This window comes from Thamnophis elegans, chromosome 4 (genome assembly GCF_009769535.1).
Source record: "Thamnophis elegans isolate rThaEle1 chromosome 4, rThaEle1.pri, whole genome shotgun sequence".
Taxonomy (NCBI): Eukaryota; Metazoa; Chordata; class Lepidosauria; order Squamata; family Colubridae; genus Thamnophis; species Thamnophis elegans.
The window spans coordinates 80,052,886-80,073,223 of record NC_045544.1 but is presented as its reverse complement, the minus strand read 5'-3'; the positions used below and the strand labels follow the sequence as shown (position 1 = coordinate 80,073,223).

At 35.9% G+C, this 20,338-nt stretch overlaps 1 protein-coding gene across 1 annotated transcript in view; it reads left to right on the top strand.

The window, feature by feature from the left end:
• KIF6 (kinesin family member 6) overlaps nt 1-20,338 on the top strand; it is a 125,947-nt gene that overhangs the window by 52,604 nt on the left and 53,005 nt on the right. Inside the window, 2 exon segments of the mRNA XM_032216948.1 lie at nt 2,985-3,090; nt 15,512-15,567. Of these exon segments, the coding sequence (XP_032072839.1) occupies nt 2,985-3,090; nt 15,512-15,567 (162 nt within the window).

Here is a 20,338-nt window from a genome sequence, read left to right as displayed (position 1 = left end):
CTCAGCAAATGGAGAAGACAATACCAGAAACAACTCTTGCAGAAAGTCGAGTTATTATAAGACAAAATATTTCATGGCAAATTTTATTTAGCTATTTATATTGAATGCTTATCCATGCACGCACAAGAATGCCCATATTCATGCACACGCATGCACGCACGCACACACACACACAGATGCACATGGTAATACAGGACACAAAATATACACACATACCATTATAAGGTGAGAATTTTTTAATCATTTACAAACATACCAATAGCTTCCTCAGAATCCTTCAGAGTTTTTAGTAGTAGCAATAATTTATTCCTACTCTAGATTCCTTCCGTCTTTACAATATTACTAATTATTTTTCTTACTACTATAGCTTGAAGAGTTTACAGTTGATAACATATGAAATCTTAATACTCATAGGAAAAGAATATATTTAAGATGTATTGATGTCCAAAAACATCTTCCCAAGAATTCTTTTTCTGCATAAAGAACAGTGACGAAACGTTCTATTCTGACTAAAATAAGTTTTTATAATAATGCCGTTCACTTGATTTCACAGAGATTTAGGAGGATAAAAGATAAGTGTTACTGGTTAACAGAACTTGCAATCCTGCAGGTCTTCCCTTTGCTTGGAAAGCCTATGCTCGTAGTCCTCAGTGAGGTGCTTCTGCTGAGCCTCTTTCTCGGTCAGATCCAATTTGAACTGAGCCAGTTGTTTTGCCCTCTCCTTCTATTGGTGGCTGCTTAGCTCCAGCAACTGCTTCCTGTTGGGGCCCTAAGAAGCCCAAGTGGGCAGGCGAGGAGTGGTGACTAGAGGTTGGCAAGGAGCCCCTTGACATGAGTGTCATGAAGTTGGCCATGCCCAACCAGTCACATGACCACCTTGCCACACCTACCCAGCTGGTCATTAGGTAGATCATATTACCATGTTTCCCCCCAAAAAAGACAGGGTCTTATTTTCTTTTGACTCCCAAAATAAGCACTTCGCCTTATTTTCGGGGAGGTCTTATTATTTTTGGGATGCAGGAAGAGGCGAGTGTGGTTACCTCATGGATGCTGCTGTGTTGCAATATTTTCAGGGAGGGCAATTTTTGGGGGGAGGTCTTATTTTAGCGCATTTGCTCAAAAGGCTGATTTAGCTTATTATCCGGGGAGATTTTATTTTCAGGGAAACAGGGTAATGGTTTGCCAGATTAAAATTATGAATTTAGTGGCCCCTGAGGTCCGAAAGGTTGGTGACCCCTGATCTAGAGAGTTCTTATGTTAAGTGTAAATTGTAGGAATTCAGGTCTCTATATCACAATTGGAGTAAATTGTTGATTTAACATTTTTTTTGATATAATTGTTGTGGTTTGTGTCTTAAAATATTACCTACATAGTTATTTTCCATAAATCATTAATAAAACCATTATGCAAATTTTCAACACCCTGAAATCTGGCTAAGCTAATTAAAACAAAAAATTACCATTTTCTATTACTTCTTGATATAGAATAGACATCATACTTTATAATTTAATGCTGTTCATATGTAAAACATGCGAGATATGTTTTGTTCTTTCAGCCAGGTAATCAACTGTAAAAATGTGTACAGTGCATATAAGGAAGCCCCAAACCAATACCTAAAATAGCATATTTTTGCTCTTAGTATATTATTCATTAAAGTGTTAAATAAGCCCATTGTTTTTGTCTCTTTGTTGGCTCAATTCAGTAATGGTTTCTGCAGGCATCTTGTAAAATGCATATTTAATAGGGATTTGTATGAAAATAGAAAACATGTTTTGTTTCAAGTTCAGAACAAAAAGTCCGCCTCCAACTATTGAGTTCAAATTCTTCAAAATGGTTTTGTTCCCAACTGAATAAAAGTTGACATGGCTCCAGTATCCTAACCATATAAACTAATGGGAACTTGGAGCTGAGGTAACTACCCTTGTTTCTTCATTTGTTACCAATGATATATTTTATAGTATGATACTGAAAACCAAAATAGTAAAACAAAGAAAAATGTTTGGAAAAAAATCCTTCCTGAAAATATCAGTAATTTTGGAAAAGAAAAATTGCTTTGAGTTTTGACCGTCAGATTCTAATTAGGGAGACATTAATAGCTGTTTAAGAAGAAACATTTGGACTCATGAATCTTCAGATGACATGAAATAAACATGATTCTGTCATTTTAGATATACCATTGAATCTATAAATGACACTTAAGTTTCCATATACTACAGAAATTGATTAATTTAGTATGAAAGTGGTTGCTGTGCTGATTCCAAAAAAGACAGACAGGATCCAGAGTGGTTTGGGAGGGAAAAAAAATTGGCCAACAGTAGAAGTAAATTAGCAAGATTTTCATTTTCATAGAATTTTTTCACTTAGTCCAAATTGTATATTTTCTCAGAAATTCTAATTAATCTTGAGTAACTCTTAGCTTATCTTGACTGATCTTGGAAACTAAAAGTGCTTGGCCCGGATTAGTGGGACTATGTAACTTCTGAAAGAGGTGCTTCAGTATATATGGAGCCAAGTGAAGCAGCCATAACTTTTCCAGAATGTTTTCCTTACTGTCTCTACATGTCTGTCCTTGCACAGCCAGTTTGCTTCATCAGAAAAATAAAATGAAATAAAGCAGCTGTGCATGTGTACATATGCAGAGAGAGATGGGATCATCTGTTAAAGCAGCTATGAAAATCTGAAAAAATAGGTAATTGCTTTAAAAAATTCAGAAATAAATGTTTCATAAGTGATCCTCTCTGCTCACAAGCATCATTTTGAACTTATTGGTACAGTACATTGCTTTGAACATGGATAGGGGAATCACCTGAGTTGTTTTCAAAAAGGGAAGACAAAAATCTTCCAAAAGAATGCATTGACAAACCATTTCTGCAATCGCCAAGTAGTCTGTTTATTAGTAAGAGTTGAACTCCACTTGAACTATTTTTACTTTCAAATATTATTTCTACAAATCAATCCATTCTGATGTATTCCTTGAACAGGAGTGGGAAAAGAAATGTCACTTGGACGCCAAGAAGCCTTTGAAATTTTCAAAAGAGATTATGTAGATAGCATAACTATTGAAGACAATAAACAACTCCTTAAACAAAGGTAAGATTTACACTCAACCATAAAACTCAAAGTTTTTGTAGGCAAAAATAGATACCTCTGGCTGGGAGAGATAAATTAATTATAATATGAAGATGGTTTAAGTAAATAAGTATACTAACTGCACAGACTGTACCAAAAGGCAAGAAGTGTATACACCTCAGGGACATTGTTTAGGATAGAGATTACTGTAAACTACATCTCTGTGGAAAACATTCCACAAATTGGTGAATTAAGTGACAGAGTAGCAGTGTAGAATCTTTAGTTTTATTCAGTTCTAGAAGATCTTACAAATTGATCTGATAAGCAGAGACACCAGAATATCTATAATAAAAAGAATCCTGGAAAATATATTCATATAATTAGTTTTGAATGCATAAAACATGTGTAGAAACAAACGTTAAAAACACATTTTATCGCTTAGTGGCTTTTTATAAATAAAAGTAGATACACATTTTATGTCTCAATTCACAAATAAAAACTTATGTCATAAATATGGATATGTGTGAAGAATTTATTTGCCAGTTGGCTAATGTAATTGTGGAAACTATGAATAAAAGAAAAATATGCTATACAATTTTGAAAATGAAAATATGCTACACAAATCTATGGTTATTAATTTCTTCATAACCTAAGACCATACCATATAACATTCAGCTGCAGTCAGTTATGTAGCAAAACGGAATATACTGTATAAATATTTAAATGTTATGTGTATGGGAAATCTGATGTAGCAGAAACTTCATAGTGATGTCTTAGGGAATTTCCATGATATGGTAATGGGATATAGAGCTTTGAGCATGTTCTGCTATTAATGAAGCGAAATGAAATTCAAGTCATTCATCTTGAAGCTCTGCAAAATATTTTAGAGTTTTGGAGAAAGGAACAGTAAATGTAGAATTCCAGTTAAAGAACAATAAAGCAGTTATTAAGAACTTGTTTTTCTCCAGTTTTCCAACTCTCCTGTATAAATAAAAATATTTTAATAATAGTACAATAGTTAAAATGATTCAGGGAGCTTAACCTAGGATATATTAAAAACATTCAATTGATAGTCTTTAAGGAAGTTTAATCACACTCCAGTAAGATTGCCTGTCAAATTTTCCACATGTGCTAGGCCTACTAAACGTGGCAGAACTTCAGAATTCACCAAATGCAAGGAGAAATATTAGGATTCTGGAGATAAACTGAAGCATTTTTTTAAAAAAGTTTTTCATAGTCCTCTCAAACTTTAGATTCCTTTAGCTGTCTTGTGTTATCTGTTTTTGATTTTTCTCTTCCTGGTTATTCCCTCCATTACTGTATTAGTTATTCTGCTGCCATCTTCCAACCTTTCTTCTTAAGAATTATCACACAAATGATCAGTCATTATCTTTAGCCAAAGTGATAAATGCTATGCAATTGTACTTTTAGTTAAATTTTAAATAGAAATACTTTAGCTTTCGGTCCTATTTGTTCTTCCAATATTATTATTATTATACAATTGTATCATAGTGGCCAGTTGTTTCGCCGGATTTGGCATTGGTTACTAGTTGGGCCCGACCCAGGGGCCTAGGACGTCATAACGTATTTTCGTAATATGCATGCAGATCCAAGCAGTGCGGCTTTTTGCATTTGACTGATGGTGATTTTGTCAATTTTTAACTGTTTTAAATGTAATTCCAGTGCTTTGGGAATAGCACCCAGTGTGCCAATTACCACTGGAATTACCACTGCTGGTTTGTGCCATAGTCGTTGAATTTCGATTTTTAAGTCCTGATATTTTCCGATTTTTTCATGTTCCTTCTCAGCAACCCTGCTATCCCGATATTGCGATGTCTATGATTGTGACCTTATTTTTCTCAACCAGTGTGATGGCTAGTGTATTATGCGCCAGTATTTTGTCGGTTTGTATACGGAAATCCCACAAGATCTTGACCATCTGATTTTCGGTGACTTTTTCAGGCTGATGTTCCCACCAGTTTGTTGCTGTTTTAATATTATAATTTTTGCACAAATTCTAATGGATCATTTGTGCTACTGAATTGTGCCGCAATTTATAATCAGTCTGTGTGATTTTTTTACAGCAGATGAGTATGTGATCAACAGTTTAATCAGCTTCTTTGCAAAGTCTGCATTTGGCATCATCAGAGGATCTTTCGATTTTGGCCTTAATAGCATTTGTGCGGATAGCTTGTTCTTGCGCAGCCAGGATTAGTGACTCTGTTTCTTTCTTTAATGTACCTGTTGTTAACCATAACCAAGTTTGTTCACTGTCCACTTTATCTTTTATTTTTTCCAGAAATTGGCCATGCAGTGCTTTGTTCTGCCAACTCTCCATTCTTGATTTTATCACATCTTTTCTGTATTCTTGTTTCATCTGTTGGGCCTTCAGTAGATTTTTGTTCTTTACTTCGATTAATAGATGTTCTTGACTTTCTTTTAAATAATCAGCCAGTGCATGTTTTTCTTCCTCAACTGTTTGCTTCACTTGTAATAATCCTCTGCCACCTGATTTTCGGGGCAGGTACAGTCTATCAGTATCATCATGTGGATGTAAACTGTAGTGCATTGTCATTAGTTTCCTGGTTTTTCGGTCCAAAAGGTCCAAATCAGCTTGTGTCCAGTTAACTATACCAGCTGTGTATCTTATAACTGGTATTGCCCAGGTATTTATGGCCTTGATTGTATTTCCACCATTCAATTTAGATTTCAAAATTTTCCTAACTCAGTTGGTGTACTCTCGCCTGACAATAGTTTTTACTTCTTGCAGATATCCTAGCATAGAGGAAACCAAATATTTAGGTATCTAAATCAGTGATTCCCAAACTTTTTTTGCCCATGCCCCACCTAAACATTTCTAAAATCCTGATCCTCCTCCCCCGTGACATATAATTCTTACTTTACTCAAAAGTTGAAGTCTATTCACATGGAAGAAGCCTAAACAAAGTTCAAATTTCCCCCATTAAAAATCAAATTGCCCTCTCTGGGGCGTCGCCTCCATGTTGGGAACCACTGGTATAGATGGACATCTGAAAAATATCATTTTAATCTTAGCAGAAAACAGTTTTTCCTGTTTAATACACATTTCACTTAAGTTTTTTTTAATACTGTGCAATCTTTCTAAATTTTGCAGAATAGATATCCATTTTAATGAATCCAATATAAAATAAAAGCTAGGATTTAAATTTGATCTTTGGCCTAAATCCTAGCATCCACATGGGATAAATCAAATTAGGATGTGTACTGGGTAAACATGCATAGGATAGCATTATTTGCTGTATTTATAGTAACTGCTGCATATGTTAGGATACAAAGAGCACAAGAAGTGCTTTGTTGTATGTGAAAACCCATTAGCAAATGACATTGGGAACTTTAGATACATCACACTTGTTTAAAACAAACTCTTCTCAGATCTACTCTGTAATTTGGAATGTAACTGCTGAACCACCACTTATAAAAAAACTCAGTGACCAAGCCACTATTCAAATTGCTAGGTAAGATTATATATACAACACATTTCAGAGTTAACAAAACTCTCCCCTAAATGTAAATCTTTGTTATGCCAGTAATATATATGTGGTAGGATTGCTATCTGTTTCATTTTGTGCTGGAATTTTGATTCAAAATTACTTTTTTTTACTGTGTGATTTTTATTTTTTGGCTTTTCCCATATCCCTAGTTGAAATGGTTGCATTCATTTTTCCATAAACCAGTGGCATAATTCATGCTTTGCACTACTTAAAGATGTCCAGAGAACTGCTTTTTATAGATTTTTCTTAAGTTTTCTGTGGTAGGGTGGCACCATCCTCTCCATGCAACCACACTAACATTACTTCCTCAGGCACCTTATTTTTCCTTCTCATCTATTTCTAAATTGTTTCCAACTTGTCAGTATTTTTAACCATAAAATCATGGGATTGAAAAGGATCACAAAGGGATCCAACCCAAGTTTCTGACATAAATTTCATCAATCTGCAAACATTCCCCAACAGTTTATAGGCTCCAGATCACAGTGCACCACAAGTAAATATACAATAAAAGGTGCCAACATTTATCATTCATTCCTGAGTCAAATTAAGTATTTATTCTAAATAATGTTTACTGAGTGAGGGAAACATGTTTTCATGTTAACTATTCAATTCGGTAATAGATTTTTGTGGCCTAAATTTTAATATCTTGAGTCAATTTTAGCAGTGCACAAAGTATGTACAAATATTCAACAGAAATGATTGAATAATTCTTAGGATAGCAAGAGATTGCCAAATCATGATTGAACAAGATGAGAGTTTTTATATCCTTTAAGGGATTGTAGTGAATCTACAGCTCTGGGGTGGCCACCTAAGTTTTACATGATCATCATATACCCCTTTTTCCTGTTTCACTATTGTGCTCAGTAAGAATCAATAAAAAGTCAATAATTGAAAGAACATAGTTACCTAATGTATGCCTCTTATGAAGCTGAGTGGTTGTTGTTTTTTACTTTGTTCAATATCCACTTTTGTTAAACAAAATGGAACATATAGTTTTTTTCCAATTCTTCATCATAGACAAATCCTTGCCCAGATAATCATTTAATCATATCGTTGATAATAAGGCTGATTGTACATATATGAGTAACCATAAAAAATTCATGACAAGGAACTTATCCTAGCCACAAAAATCATAACAATATGAGTTCATTCCAAAGATATTCTTGAATATTGGAATAGAGTTTTCTTTTTCTTTTTATCCTTTAGGGTGCTTTCTATTATTTATAAAAGAACAAGCATTATATATGTTTTTCCAAAGTTAATATCTCAATCCCAAAAGTGCTTTTTTCCCCCAAGAGGTAACTGGACTTCCTGGGTTTTCTTTGAAGATGTTTTTTTTAGCTCTGAAGAAAAGTTGAAGAGCTGAAGAAGCTTCTTGGATGAGAAGCGAAAGATCTTCAGAGAAAAACCAGAAAGTCCAGTTGCCTCTATGGTGGGGTGGGGAAAGCACTTTTGGGACAACCATGACCTGGATTACTGAATCTCCATAGACATATATAATCTCAATAATTCTACAGGCTGACAAAGAGTTGTTAAATATCTTTGATAGTTCAGGCAGAGTCTGTCATTATAATGTTTATTCAGTAGTAAAATAGCCAGATCACTTAAATGCAAAAGGTAAAATAGCGGTTCTGCGTAGTCTAATAGATTATTGATTAGGCAAACACTAAAATATTATGGATCAAAAACCCATCATCAGTGATCAGAAATCAGGCTCAATATCCATTCTTAGGGACATTGTGGAACATGTTACATGCTCTATTCGGGTCCATTTGCTGGAGACAGTTTGTCTAATAGTGGTTATTTGGTTATAACTCTTGGTAAATACTTTTTATTATGCTTTTAAAAAGTATTTTAAAAAGTATTTTGGAAAAGTACGTTCAGGGTAAAGAATTTTAATACATATTAACTCCCTTTTTAACAACCCTGTAATCCCTTAATTTGGGGTAGAGTTGCAGCAACTGGATAGAGCTGAGCGTTTACTGGCCAGATGCCTTTCCTGGCACCACATGGAGTTTGTAGCAGATTTTTTTTCTTTGCACCCTAGGTGAGAAACATCTGCTGATACTTAGGATTGAACTCCCAACCTTCCGAGTGGGAGTCTTTACACTAGGCTACCATGCTGTTCAATTTTAATACATATTATAACCTGTGAATATTGTTGATAGTTATCTTCACATATCTGTTACCTGTACAAATGTCTCAATGCTGAGCAACATGCAACAAGATCATGTCGGTGAAATTTAGAATAAAAAATACTAGAAATTGATAGCATAGTTTTAACTCCGGAAAGAGCAAATTACTGTATAATATTTTGTACTTGTTCAAAGTCACAAAAAGTGGGTGTTGGAAACTTCATGTATATAAATTGCAATCCATGCAATTAGGTCACTTGGTTATTCAGATGTAATTTCATCTTGTTCATGTGATAAACAAAGTTGTAGACACCTTTAAAGGATGAAATTTTAAAGCACCATAACTCCAAGATCCTGGCAGTAAAGTTTGGCATCTTCATTCCAGTCATTACAATTTAGTTTGCTGCAAATTTTATTTTGCTGTAGAGAGAACAAACAACAAAAATGAAAATAATTTACTATATAAGACCATGAGACATTTCTCTCCCAGTCCTGAGCTTCATTTTTTCCAAAGTAGGGGACTGTCCCCCCTTCAACTTTTCCCAATTGCCTATTCTCCCTCCCCAATTCCTTGCCTTTTGGCCATCCTGGCCCTTGCCTTAAGGAAGTGGCAAGCAGCCCCAGAACGGCACTGCTCTGGGGCTACTAGCCATGCTGTGACTCAGGAGCTTCTTGGCATGCATATCTGGGATTGCAAAAAGCTCCTGTTTCACAGCACAAAGCCATAGCTGCCCCAGGAAGCCCCAGATGCTCAACCTGGCTCAGCATCGCAACATGGTGTAAAGCTGCAGCCACCCAGTAAACCACAGCTATTTCAATCCAATCTCAACCACAGCTGCACTCAACTTCCTGTACTCCAAAGGTCCTGCTGCTTGCACCCTGCCATCCTAGATGTCCTAGACTAGACTAGACTAGATGTCCTAGACTGCCTCCTTGCTCCCAATGCCAAGGAGGCATGTTCAGCCTGCCCCTTCATGAGACAGCTGCTGGCCATATGAGGCCAACTTCCCCAATTTCACCTTCTTGTGAGGAACCCACCATGTGTGACCTGGAATAGAAAACATGTGGCCAGCAACTGCCTCACAAATAGCCAGAGTGCAGTGGCAGCAAAGAGACAACAATTATGGGCCAGGGCAGCAGGGATGAAATAGGCAGGTGGGGGAGCTGAAGCGCTCCTGCAATCATAAGTGCAGGTGGGTTGCTACATGCCCAAATTCTTACCATGCAGCTCTGGGGATACTACAGTGGTCATCCCTTTGTTCAACACTGCCATAACTTCAAATACTCACAAAATGAATGGTTGTTAACCAAGGAACACACACAGAGTGAAACCCTGGTCTTTTTTCTTGGTAACAAATAAAAATAATGATCAAGTATTGTAAAATCATAGACACAAGTCATCTGCAAAACCAAAATAAAATAACCAGTTTGGATAAAACGGGAATTGGATATAAAGATGCCTAGCCTATTTTGGAAGCTGTGGAGTAACTTCCTCCTTGGAATTGCCCATTAACAAACAACAAAGAGATTCCCTTCCAAGTAGCTCCAAGGCTCAGTTATGACAAACTGGGAAAGAAATTTCACAATCTTTGAACCCAAACAACATTGCATCTTCCAAATCAACATCAAAATCATCAAATAGGTTTAGCAGTAAATAGGCAGGCTATACAAATCATAGAGTAGGTGTAATATGACTCTTGCATTGCATGCTGGCCAGTAATTTAGTGGTAGCATTCTGTACCAGCTAGAGCTTCCAAACCATCTTCAAAGGTTGCCTACATAAAACACATAATAATTTAGATGCAAGTTTATTTAGACTTGTTTTATGTCAACAGGTTTCCTAAGCTGCATGACCGCAACCTATTCAAGCCTTTTAAAACTGAATTGGGGTTGAAAATGAACAGATTATCATTACAACTAAGCATTTATGTAATGTGCTTTTTGCAACAGATGATTCATTGGATTTTGAGTCAATTGAAATCCACAAATAGTTTTCACAAACATATTCTATATGTAGTTTCATAGAATCATGTAAGGATTGAAAGACATCTCAGAGATTAGTGCAAGAAACCACTATAATAGCATTGCTGACAGTTGTTACCAAGCTTCTGTTTAAATACATTCAGCAAAATAGAGTCCATCATACTCATGGTACAATCTGTTCTATTGTTGAACAGCTCTTGTTATTGGGAAATGTTTTCAAGGGCCCAAGTAATTTTTTTATATTTGTCCCTTAATTTCTTGTCCAATTATTTCTTGTCTTGTCTTCTAGAATAATTCTATCCCCATTTTCTACATGATACCCCTTCAATTACTTGAACGTAGATATGGTGTTTCCCTCAATCATCTCTTCTCCAAGCTGAATATACCAGTACCTATAAACCTTCGTCCTAGAATTATCTTTCCAAACCTCCTACCTTGGTTAATCTCTTTTTGGTCCTGCTCCAGTTTGTTAATGACCTTCCTAAAACGCAATCCTAGAAATGGATGTAATATTTTGAAATCACTAGTGGCATCTTTTGATCTTTGTTGATGCTGTACTTCACTGGTGCTTCACTTTCTCCTTTCATTTCTCCTTTCCTTTCCTTTCCTTTTTTCTTCTGTGTCAAACTTGTGATCCATCAAGATATGCAGATCTTTTCTGCATATGCTGCTACCAAATATGATCCCTCATCTGCTGTCTCAATATTTATACTTGATTTTTCTTATCCAAATAATAGGAGTTTTTATTTGTCGCAAAATCTTGATACTGTCCTTCAAGATGCTTCCTGTTTCCTCTATTTTTATGTCTATGCAGAATTCATAAACTTAACATAAATTTATTAATTTGTTAAATAGTGCAAAGCCTAAAATAAAGACCTGTGATACATCTCATCATGCCTCTCGAGCCGTTAATACTGGATTCAATCCGCACTTATCCACCTAATGATAGAATAGTTAAGCACATATTTCGCGATCTTCTCTACCAAGAATGTAATGGGAAACATTGTTGAATGCTTTGCTAAAGTCAAAATATGCTGTGTCCACAACATTTTTGTGGTCAACTAAACTGGTCACACTATCAAAAAAGAAGATCAGGTTAGTTTGGCATGATTTATTTTTGACTGAATCATGCTGACTCCTGCCAAGCAATGCATTCTTTTCTAAATACTCACCAACTGACTGGTTAAAATCTGTGGCAATGTTTTCCCTAGTAGTAAATCAGGGTAGCAGTAAAAGAGTCTCAACCATCAGTTGTCGGCTGTGACCAGGGGGGCATTTGCCCAGGTTCGCCTGGTCCGCCAGTTACGGCCCTACCTGAACCGGGAGGCTCTCACAACAGTCACTCGAGCCCTTGTGATCTCTAGGCTGGAATACTGCAATGGGCTCTACATGGGGTTGCCCTTGAAGTGCATCCGGCGACTGCAGTTAGTCCAGAATGCAGCCGCGCGAGTGATAGTGGGCGCACCACGGTTTGCCCACATTACACCCATCCTCCGCGAGCTGCACTGGCTACCTGTCGATCTCCGGGTGCGCTTCAGGGTATTGATGACCACCTTTAAAGCACTCCATGGTAGTGGATCTGGGTACTTGAGAGACCGCCTTCTGCCGATTACCTCCCTTCGACCGATTAGATCGCACAGATTGGGCCTCCTCCGGATTCCATCTGCCAGTCAATGTCGACTGGCGACTACACGGAGGAGAGCCTTTTCTGTTGCAGCTCCGACCCTGTGGAACGATCTCCCCGTTGAGATTCGTACCCTCACCACCATCCAGACCTTCCGCACGGCCCTTAAGACCTGGCTCTCCCAGCAGGCCTGGGGATAAGTTTTTAAATTACCCGCCCGAGTGTTGACTGTTGAATGCAAGTTGGTGTTTTATTATCTATCTTGTTTACTCACTGTTTGTCTTGTATTATTGCACCCCCTTCCCGTGATTGTAAGCCGCCCTGAGTCCCCTCAGGGAGAAGGGCGGCCTATAAATTGTAATAAATGTCAAAATGTCAAAAATGTAGTTACTTGAGTCTTCTTTTTTCCCATTTTGTGAAGATAGGAACAACATTTACCATACTCCAGTTCCTAGCATTAAGCATGATTTCTTAAAGATCACCAAAAGGGCTGCAAGATGACATTCTCGACCTCCCTTAAGACTCTTGCAGGTAGCTACTTTGTTCTTGAAGATGTAAACTCATTCATATTAGCAAAGTGTTACCTACCTACTTCTTAACTCTTGGGGTGAAGAGTAAAATATGGTCTCTTGTAACACCTTTTTACAACTAACAAATATTATTACTAGGTATAAGCTTTCATGAGTGGAGCTCACTTTATCAGACACATAGAGTGGCTAGACTAAGGTAGGATTTAAATTGGGGGGGGATGTCCTGAAGGAAAGAGAATGGGAGAAAAAATACTTTGGATATGCAGATGCAGGTGAGGCAAATTACAAGTAGCATATCGGTTAACTACTATGTGTTAAAACATATTGTGATGATTGAGATCTGAAATTGCCTAAAACCATTTAATAAACACATCAAAATGTTTTAGGAAATTTCAGATCTCAATCATCACAATATGGTATACAGTTCAACAACTTCTCACTCAATGGTACTATTAAAGTTGCACTAAAGTCCTATTAAATGTCTGCTAAATATATTCTTCCTTTATTTACCTATCCTACATGCTCAATATGAAGGGAAGATGGGCATGATTTTAAAATTGGAGGAAGAACCATCAATAATTTGTGCTATGCTAATAATACTATTTAATAACTAAAATGCAAAATATCTTCAAGGTCTGGTAATAAAAGTCAATGAGCATAGTGAAAAAATGGGAATAAAATTAAATATAACAAAGATCAAACTAATGAAAACAATACAGTGCTGAATGAAGACTGAAAATGGGTCCTTGTAATTGCAGCTGTCTCAGTGTCCTGGAGGCACATGATTGCACTTCTGACACTTTGGCAACTGGTCTGCAGTTACAATGTTGCAGCATCTTGGAATCACCTGATCGCCATTTGTGACTTTCACTACCATCTTTTGATAAGCAAAGTCACTGGAGAAGCTGGCAGGAGGTTGCAAGCAGCAATCACGTGGCCATGGGACACTGCAACCAAGCAGGATTCTAAGAACAACATCTGGGACTGTCACAACTGCAGTCACATGATGTTGCATTTTAAAACCGCATCTTACAAACATGTTCCTTAGGGATGGAATTGCTGGTCCTACTTGCCATCTTTAAGCAAGCGTTAGTTCCATCTGCTGCCATAACTCTTTGGTGACTGTTCCCACCCACCCCATTTTCTATATACGCTTTGGATTCTAAATTCAGTTAAAACTGAAAAAGCTAATCATAGAGAGAGGTTTTTCCTGGTTCCCTCCCATTTTTCCTTTTCAGAATAGTGTGCATTTATACCTTCAGCATCTGGGTTTTGAGAAGTTCCCAACTTCCCTACATTCCATTTGTCCTCAGGATTTTGTCCATGGGATCTCCTCTCATTAATTATTACAACTTTATTAATAGAATTAAAGCATCATGATACTTGAGAGGTTATAAAAGCAGAACTAGTCACAGCAGTGGTAGCAATGTAGCAAATCATGGCTGATGGTGAAAAAAGAATCAGACCTTGTTAATGCTTGCATGCTAGGCCACCAGGAAATCCCAGTGCTATAGGCTAGACGGGAAATCAAAACACATTCCAGAAGAAGGCAATGGTAGATCACTTCTGTATAACTGACAAGAAAACAATATAGCTCTGTCCACACAAATATAAGTCAGATTTATCTTCAAAGACATATTGCCTTCTTTAACTCATAGATACAGAGTTATTGTTATTTAGAAAGCACCTAGAAACCAAATGTAACTAGTAGAAGTGATGTCATGTAGGACATTCTTACCAGCAAAGTCTGAATTCATTCACTTCCTGGTCTGAGAGATACCACTTTTTTAGACCATGGAGAGATTAGCACCTGTTGGTTTAACACAGATGTTTGTTGGTTTGTTTATTTATTTAATTAATGTATATGACTGCCCATCTCAATATGTGACTTGGGTGGCTAGCAAAATTAAACATGTTTCTTCTTTGTTTTGTTCTAAGAAAAAAAATCAAATATTAATATTGCTTTCAAAAAGTGGGGGGGCTGAAAAAGAGTAGGACTTGGACTAAATCATACTTTAAGGTTAAGGTTTAAGGTACTTCAAGGTTGAGTCAGCCTTCCATCCTTCCTAGGTCAGTAAAATGAGGCCCCAGATTGTTGGGCCAATATGCAAATAATGCTTCTACATTGTAAATTGTTCTGAGAATGCTGTAAAGCACTATGGGATATAAGCATAATCATTATTGCTATTATTTCTTATCTCTGGCATAGGATATTTGATTGATTATTTCCTTCCTTCCTTCCTTCTTTTCTTCCTTCCTTCCTTCTTCCTCAAATATTTGTTTTAAAGAAATAACATTAGCAAAATACCCAATCAAAGCATTTGATTTGGTGAATGAGGATGCTGAATAATTTTAACAATATCAGAATGCAGAGTGAAAAAGATAACTTTATCTCTGTTAATAGAGATAATGTTACTGTTAAAAGTAACAGAGCGTGTAATAGTAACAGTGTGTATGCATAAACACACACATTTTCAGTACAAAATACAAACTTGCCACTTTGTCAGTCTTATGTGATTCATTTCCATAGATTCAACTTTAACTTAATGTGCAGGCAAACCACAACTGAAAATAGTATAGAAATGTTGACTAGTTGTACTATGCATTAGTAAAAATTCTAAACTTGATTGCTTTTATCAGGTTTGCTGAAGCCAAATCTTTGGGACAAAAAGTAAATGATGTAAGAAATCAAATCAGTAAGTATGAATATTTCCTTCTCCCCCCCCCTGTTTTAGTATCCAAATTATATTGCATATTACACTGACTAAAAATTATACTTGCCACTGGAATTAGTTAAATAGATTTTTTCCCTATTCTATCGATTAGCAATATTTTATCACTTACATTAATTTTCCTGTTTGTTTAATAAGCTTGTTTCTTCAATTTCAGTCCATTCTGTTATTTCTAGCAATACACATCCAATGTATATATATTAGTTTTCTATTTCAGAATTCTACCTCTTAACTCTGATTATGCTAGTTGGACAATAGAAACAGTATGACTTGTTTGTCACATGACTGTATAGAATGCCATAAATCAAATCATATATGACTACTTCCTTGGTAGAATTATACTGGAAAAACCAGCAAATAGGAATTATACCCATCTGTGCTTGAAGCTAGATATTTACGTTCCTTGTATTTTTGTTTTGAATTCCATCAAGCATTCCTGGCTATTCTAGTATGCTCAATGAAGTCCAGATCATATCAGTATTATTTTATGTTTGCTAGCCAACTCTTAATAATATGATATTCTTTACCACAAAGGCCATCAGAGGACCTTTTGGTGAGCCACTTGACACAATGTAGAATCCATATTACAGTCTTGATGATTTGTAATAGTCATGACAGACAGTGGTTGACTCTATTTTAAAATTCTGCCACAAATATTTTAACATTCTGATTTTCCACTGGAGCAATGATTGTTTCATACCAGAGCTATGGGAAAAAATGTAGCCACTTTCCATGATATACAGTGGTATGCCATGATACCTGAAATGGGGTGATCATAGTTGAATATATTAGTTGTTCTCCCAACTTTGCAAAGGATCATAGAGTAGAATTCACAAGTGCTAAATCTACAACTAAGTTGCAGTCACCAAAATATATTATTGCAAGATGAATATTTTTTTCTACCATTGTACAAGAGAAGAAAAAAAATAAATGAATTTTTGAGTATGTATTGGTACCTTGAATATGTTGCTTTGTATCTGAAAATTGATCTTAATCATTATAATTAGAACTGAAGTTGAGACTTGTCTAAAATCATGTAATAATATAAATGGTAAGTGGTACAATTACTGTTTTAAATCTAAACTAAAAGTACTCTCTGAAAGGGGAACTTTTGAAAATCATGCATTTGTTTCCCAGAAATTAAAAGAAGTTATCATCCACACCTAATCCTAAATGGAAACTGTGGGAAGGGCTAATGAGCAATGTCAGTAGCATAACATACAGTATATTACCAAAGGTCTTACAATCTTGGCAAAAGTTATACCTATAGAGAGGGAATCATTAGATGCAAAGAAAATGAAGACAATATTAATGTTTCAATGATCAAAAGGTTCTATAACTTTTGTGTATACATACAAGCATTCATTCATTCATTCAGACAAGGCTCAGTCCTTGTAATGTTTGTGATGTTTAGTTCTTCAATGCTTTACAGTTCTAGAATGTCTAATTATGTTAAAGAGCAGCAGTGTTTTTCACCGTCCACTAATATCTATTAAATTCTTTATTTTAATCGGGGCAAGAGTACTGGGGAAGGTATTCTTTCCATTCTAGCATGTTAGAATACATTTCATCCATTTTCATGCTTGGGATCTCAATCAATTTACCTATCGCTGCATGCTCATTCCTTAAAATAAATTGACATTCTATTCCCCTTATATTTCCCAACATAAGGAGAATGTGATTGCTGGCCAAACGGCACCATTCTGTTTGCTTGTTTGTTTGTGTCTCATATTTATTATGTTTACAGAGTTCTAACGAGTTTGGGAATAAACATCTAATAATCATTGATTTGCTATGAGAAAATAGTTTTAAAAAAACACCAGAATTAGAAGGGCCTAATGTGTGGTTCAGGTGGCATAGTTTCTATGGTATAATAATGTTAGATTAATGTGGATTTTAAGAATCTTCAAATTAGTAGTGCATTTGAGAATATGGAACAGATATTAAACCCAGAGTGTGCCCCAAAAATGCCTTATTGATCTCACACAAGAAGCATTTATAGGGGGAAAAAAGATTGCTGGTAAAGAAAAATGATTAACTTATCTAGAGTTCTTAGAAGAAGGACATGGAAATATAAGATGAAATTGAGAACAGCACTGGCCCCCAAGGGATTTAGTTTTTATAGTTTCATATGTACAGATAAGAGAAAGATTAAGTAGAAAAGTGAATAATGGAATGGAGCAGCAGAAAGACAGAAGTTGAACAATGAACCAGGTGAAGTTGACATGTAGAAATGATGAACATGTAAGTGCAATAAACTTATGTTGAAATTGAAACAGAAAATAAAACAAGTGAAAGACTATATATAAATGGGCTAAGAACTTTGACACAAAGTAACATTGAAGGAAAGAAATTATGATTGGAATCTGAAAAGAAGAGTTTAAAAAATCCTTTATACCATTGTCAAAATCCTGGAAGCTACTTTATAATTTTTTATTTTCTATTTTCTTTCTTACTTATTTTGTATTCTTCCTTAACTTCTTTCTTTAAATATTTTCATTATTTTAAAAACTTTTAATAAAATTATATTAAAGAATAAGATATGAAAAAAGTAAAGTTCTTCACAGTGCTCAAATGTAACTTAATATTTTTGGAAATGCACTCTAGACAAAAGCATAAAACGGGACAAATCCAGGCCACATGATCCCCACCCCCTAAATAACTGTTTAAAAATTCATATCTTGTTCTTTAATTTGGTTATTAAGTAAGGTATTTCCTTAACTTACTTAGTGTCCTCAATATGAACTGAAATTATTTCCATTAATTGGATTAAACCTTCCAGAAGTGGAAAAAAATCAGTCCAAATAATTTAAATTAATTAAATTATTAATTTCTTAAGGTAAACATCTGTTCTTGTTATTCTGTGCAAAAAAATCAATTAATGCTTTAATTGAAGCTGAGTGTAAAAGGGAAGATAAATGATTGTTCCAAACTCATTTAAAACAAGAATCCTAGAAATAGGGTTACTTAATAAGTCAGTAAGAATGTACACCAATTCATTCTTTATTTAATACATGTTCTCATTTATATAGAATGCCACTACTACCACATAGTACAATTGCATCATTCCATTTGTTATATTAATAGCAACAGTAGAGAAGTGCAATTCATTGACTAGAAACTTGTAGCACTACATAAAACTTAGTCTTTTGTCTACAGATGTCACAATATTTTCAGTTATCATAAATAATTGGGAAACCTTTAAAGGAAATGGGAACACATTAGTTCTTCTTACATTTCTATCTTGGTTCTTCATTTTTTTCCCCATTGCATGATTTTTTCTTCAGTTTTTTAATATGTAGACCCACTCCTTCATCTCCTTAATTCCCTCTTTTGGTCTGCTTTGCTTTGAGAACTGATATATTTCAATTTGGTTTGACCGACTACTGATTTAATACTTGATCTCTTACATATCAGTGAAGGAGACTGATGGAAAGAAATAATAAAGAATGAATCACAGGTATCTTCACCTGCTATTAATATCCTGTTGGGGCTTGTTAGGCCTTTTGTATTATTTTTCAAAATCCACCTGGTATGCAAAACTTCAGCAGAAATATTTTTTTATTAAAAAATGTGGTTAGTAATATTGTCTTTGCTGAATAACTAAAGTAAGCTCAAATGAAAGCATAAGTTAAAATGAAGCAAAGAGACATGGATCATGAAATAAGATGCAGCTGTTGTAGTAAGTGAGTAGATGAATGGAAAGAAATATCAAACAAATGGCAGAGAATAAGAATTTTCAGGTTACCGTTAATACTCGAGTATAGGCCGACCCGAATATAAGCCGAGGCACCTAATTTTACCACAAAAAACTGGAAAAGTTATTGACTCGAGTATAAGCCTAGGGTGGGAAATGCAGCAGCTACCGGTAAATTTCAAAAATAAAATAGATACCAATATGTTTTTGAATATTTATTTCAAAGAAAAACAGTAAACTAGCGGTGTATTCAATGAATACGTATCACTCACCTCTGATGCTGATGTCCCGCTGTGATGATGATGTCCCGTGCAGCCGCGGGAGCGATGTCCCGCCTCCTATGACACACGGCACAGTGATTCCTATCATTGGATCACTGTACCAGAGGAGGTGGGACATCGCTATGTGGCTGCTTGCCATAACAAGGGAGGAGGTGGGACATCGGTTGCAGAGCGGCAGGAGTGGGAGGAAGGGGAATCGTAAGACAGCCCTGCATTACATTAGAACGTGAGGAGGGGGATGGTGCGGTGCGCGCTGCGCGGCAAACTGACACAGAGGGAGGGGAAACTCACAGGGGCACTGGGCCATTCACGAGTGTCACCCAGCGGCATGGCCCCGCCCCTTTTTCTCCTCCATTTCGGGCAAATTTTCACTGACTCGAGTATAAAGCCGAGGCGGCTTTTTTCAGCCCAAAAAGTGGGCTGAAAAACTAGGCTTATACTCGAGTATATACAGTACCCTCAAGGGGAGTAAAGAAGTGTATATGGAAATGTATTTTGTAGAAATGTCTTGGTATTAATAACAGGGATATCTATAGAAAAGAGGGCCCCCAAATTATTATTTGGACTCTTAATTCTGGTCATATAGAAAATAAATAATGAATGTGTCCATTGTAAGAAAGAGAGATTTTCCCCTTGTTCTCAAATGCATTAAATTGTTTGGAATATTCACTTTAACCTAAAGTGTTCATTAGACCTCCCTGTGTCTACACTATAGTCACTATTAGATTTAATCTAGCAGAATTCAGTGCAATAATAG